Source organism: Lathamus discolor, chromosome 3 (genome assembly GCF_037157495.1).
Source record: "Lathamus discolor isolate bLatDis1 chromosome 3, bLatDis1.hap1, whole genome shotgun sequence".
NCBI lineage: Eukaryota > Metazoa > Chordata > Aves > Psittaciformes > Psittacidae > Lathamus > Lathamus discolor.
This window is the reverse complement of record NC_088886.1, coordinates 138247771-138251841: the sequence shown is the minus strand read 5'-3', so window position 1 is coordinate 138251841 and position 4071 is coordinate 138247771. Positions and strand designations below refer to the sequence as shown.

The following is a 4071-nucleotide window of genomic DNA, read 5'->3' as shown; positions in this document are numbered from 1 at the left end:
AACAGCGAACCGCTCCTCAGCCAACCAGGCGGAGGGGGCGGAGACAACCCTCTCACTGGGGACAGGGCAGCCAATCAGCGCGGCCGGCGGTGGCTGCGCGCGGCGCCCCGCTGCCGCCATTTTGTGGGAGGGCGCTGGCGAAGGGCAGAGCGCGGCCGCAGCGGTGGGACGGCAGCAGCTGAGGTATGGCGGGCCCCTGCACCCCGCCTGCAGGGCTGTGCGCCGGGCGGGAGGGCGGCTCCGTGGCTCCGAGCTGTGCCCGTGCCCCGCGGCCCCCGCGACCTTCAGCCGCTGCGCCCCTTCCCCTGGCCTGCGGGAGCGCCGGGGTGGCGGCTGCCTGAGCCAGCGGGATGGGCCTGGCTGCGGGGCGCGGCTGGAGCGAGCGCGGCAGCCGGCGGCGCCCGGTGTCAGGGCAGCAAGGGCGAGCGGCCCGGCAAGGGCCAAGGGCGCCGCGCTCCTCTGATAAAGAAAAGCTGTGTTGTGGTGTCTGGGCTCTGAGCCGGCCTCGGAAAGACGCAGTGACTCCGAGGTTCTCTGTCGGTCAGGCACAAGAAAAGATGACCTTGACTTCCCATGTATGGGTAATACTTACGGAGTTTGTTTCATTGAGATTTTTCGCTATTAGTCCACGTGCAGGCGTGCTTACCTGATTATGCACCAGAGATACGTTACTGGATTGGGTCTGCTTAAGGACTATGCTAATTAGCATAGTACCTGCTGTAGCAATGTCTTGTGTCCCTCTTCTGCAATACCAGTGGCTAAAGCATCTGCCTGGTTTGGTTGGTAACCGTATGATATGTGTGCTTGTTTGGGGGTGAATTACAAAGCAAACAATGTTTGTCCTAAACATAAATCCCTCTTAAACATAAGGAAAACCTATCTTTAAGCATTATAAAGAAGATCACTTTTATTCTAAGTTTGATCAACACTAGAACAGTTTCCCTGGGGAGCTGTGAAGTTTCCATCTGTGAAGGTATTAAAGACCTGACTGGATGTGTTCCCCTGATTTGGGCAGGTTGGGGTTGGACTGTGCAATCTCTGGGGTGCCAACCTGAACCATTCAGTGAATCTGGAAGTATGCTACTGTAGCCACACCATGCTTTTATGTTACTGAACATCTTAGATGTGAAACTTTAGTCCAGACACAGACAAAATGTAAGTGTGCCCTCATGTACTTAGTGTTTTGTTGTCCTGTGAAAGCACTTCTGAGGCTGGCTCTAATAACTTGCTGATCTAGCTGAAAAATAGTTGGAGGGGGAAAAAAAGTGTATTTTTTATCTAGATCTGTGAACACTAGGGTTAGAAAGTAAGATACAATAGAGGTGTGCAGCTGAGAGCAGGGCAATTATTATTACCAACACATGTGGTATGGATGTTGTAAAGCATCATTTTGAATAACGAAACAGAGTAGTGGTCTACTCTGAATGTTATCACTGAGTTTTTGAGTATGTCATTGAGCTGTTTCTTCGCTGAACCACTGAAGATTCATCTTAATTGGGTACTGCGGACTCATGAACATTTGGTAGAAATTTGCCTGTGTTGAATGATTGTGTTGGCAGGACTGGCAGGACTTTTCTTCATAAGTGTTCTGAGGATTTTCCCCTTTTAGAGTCATCATCCTGATGTTTACTGTTTATGTTTAAACCCATTTGAATGAACTCTGAAAATCATAAATGTTCTTCCCTTCAGAACCCCTCATTTACTTACCAGCTCTTGTATAACCCGTTTTGTACCTTAAGATACAGTGCTCTGAAGGTGCCTGTTCCATGTGTGTATGCAGTGTCTGTTGAATGTCCTGAAAGCAGATTTAATAGCTGACAGTGGCATTCCTAAATTCAGTGTCAAGGTTAGTTTGATTTTTCTGTTGATCCTATTCAACTGACTTTCAGTTCATTAACTGTCCTGTATTGCTTGTTAGGACAAGCAGCCATGGCTGGCCATGACTCGGGATCTCAACACCAGTTCACTGGATTTGCGAAGTACTTCAATTCCTACACCATCACGGGCAGGAGGAATGTATGTATTACGTATATTAACTGCTGTAGTCTAGTATGATGGTGGTTTCTGGATATTAGACTGAAACTAAACTAAACTTTTATCTTTTCCAGTATGTAATAGCAACATACACAGGCATTGCACTGATCGTCTTGTATTTCAAGCTTAGACCCAAAAACAAAACTCCTGCTGTGGCAGATAAGTAAATGGTAAGTGTGTTCCAGGACCAAAATGTTTCAGCACAAGGACAAGAAGAAACAGTGACAAGGGACATGTTGCTAACAATACAGTGTGATTAGAGAGAGAGAAACACAGGCATGTGAACTTTGTATTTATAATTTTAAACCTCAACTAAACCATAGCATCAGCTTATTTGGGGCATTCTGAATTAAGTAGGTTGTTAAAGGGGGACATCAATATAGGATACCAGTATTCTTTTTGACATGGTGAATGGGACTACAGACAGCACGCAGGAATGAAGAGTAAGCAAGGAAGGAGGAATGGAAGGGTGTTGCAGCTAGCCATATCAGGCTTTGCCTACAACTGTTGGGTGCCTATGGTCTGACCTTTTGCTGTAAAATAGGAATAACTGTTGCTTTGTATGTTACTGAAATAATAAAATAGGAGTTGAGGACTTGGTCGTATTAGAGAATTCCAAGCAGAGGTTAATGCAGTCTGTTAAAACCTTTTGAACAGAATAGAGGAACACCATACAATGGAGCTATATATATTGCACACGGGACTGTGCAAGGCCTGTATAGAAGTGATTGCTCTTGTATAGCAACAACCAAGTGTTACAAAATTGTAGAGTTGCTTTCAAATACAAAATTTCCACTGAAATGGCATTTTGAAAAAAAACTATGGGCTGTCCTCATAGCCTGAAAAAGGGGTAGGAAACAATAAGCTTGAGCATCATTGTGTGTTATAAAGGGACCTCAGTTGTTCCTGTGGATGCTGGAATTTGCCTGCTTGTAACTCAAATTGTTTGGGCTTGGGGAGAGGGGGTGCTCAGTTACTAGTACCACTGTGCAAGACTTGCTATGTTTGATCTCTCTTCTCTTGGCAGGTTGCTGGCATGTCTGAACCTTCAATCTGTATCAGTGTAATGCAAGCTGATGACCTGTTGTGGCTAATAAAATTGAAATGATTACTTGTTTTATTTGCAATATGAAATGGTGCAAAAAAGCACAAATGTGCGCTTCTTGTTTTAACTCTGTCAAAAAATGGCTATTTGTAGCAGAGATGGAGAAATTGATCCTTGTCATTACAATCTTAACAAAACTCTTCTGTTGTTACAATACATCCTAAAGTGTTCTGAGCACCTGGAAGTAACCTGGGAAAGACCACGATGCTGGCATAGAGCTTACAGCTGGTTAAAGCACCTCCCCACTTCCATGTCTCAGTGGGTAATGGTGGGCTCACATGGTTTGCATTTACCTGGTTACTCCTATTTATTTTTTTTTTTTTGTATTCCAGGCTAGTAGCTTACATGGAAATCATGACTTCTTCACTATTATTAATGCAATGCAGATGACAACTTCTGCCTCAGTTGTCCATATTGTGCATAGGTCCTGTTTGGTTATCATGCAAAACCTCCCACATTAGACTGATAAATGATGGTATTTGATTTACTTGCCTTTCAGAGATAACTGCCACAAAGAAAATAGCTTACTTTGCTGATGTTAAGCTCTCATAACCCTGCATGTTCGTAAACAGTGACTGAAGTAGTTCAGTTTTTCTTGGACATAGATTCTTAATAAATGGGGTGTTCCTACCACAGTTAAATATATGCGGTTCCCTCCCTGCCCAACACTAAAAACTGTCTACTGCATTCTCCAGTGTCTTTCTGTAGCTCAGAACACAGAACCTGCCTTAGATGTCCCCTCAGTGCTGATGTATAAATGTGATTATAGGGCACCACATTTTTCAGATGTGAGCCAGCAGCAGGGTTGACACTGGGACTGCTGGTGCTAAAGAATTCAACTATACTCCCAAACTGAGGGCAGGAAGAGAGAGACATGGTTGCTTGATAAAAAGAGAGAAATTACAAGTCTCTGTGCTCTCTCACTCTAGTTT

General features: G+C 44.7%; 1 protein-coding gene across 1 annotated transcript; it reads left to right on the top strand.

The window, feature by feature from the left end:
• The first annotated feature begins 77 nt into the window (after positions 1–77).
• ATP5MK (ATP synthase membrane subunit k) lies at positions 78–3145 on the top strand. The gene is made up of 4 exons (XM_065672172.1): positions 78–183; positions 1919–2016; positions 2109–2204; positions 3062–3145. The coding sequence occupies exons 2-3, from the start codon at positions 1930–1932 to the stop codon at positions 2199–2201; spliced, it is 180 nt and encodes a 59-aa protein (XP_065528244.1). The 5' UTR covers positions 78–183; positions 1919–1929; the 3' UTR covers positions 2202–2204; positions 3062–3145.
• The last annotated feature ends 926 nt before the right edge of the window (positions 3146–4071 follow it).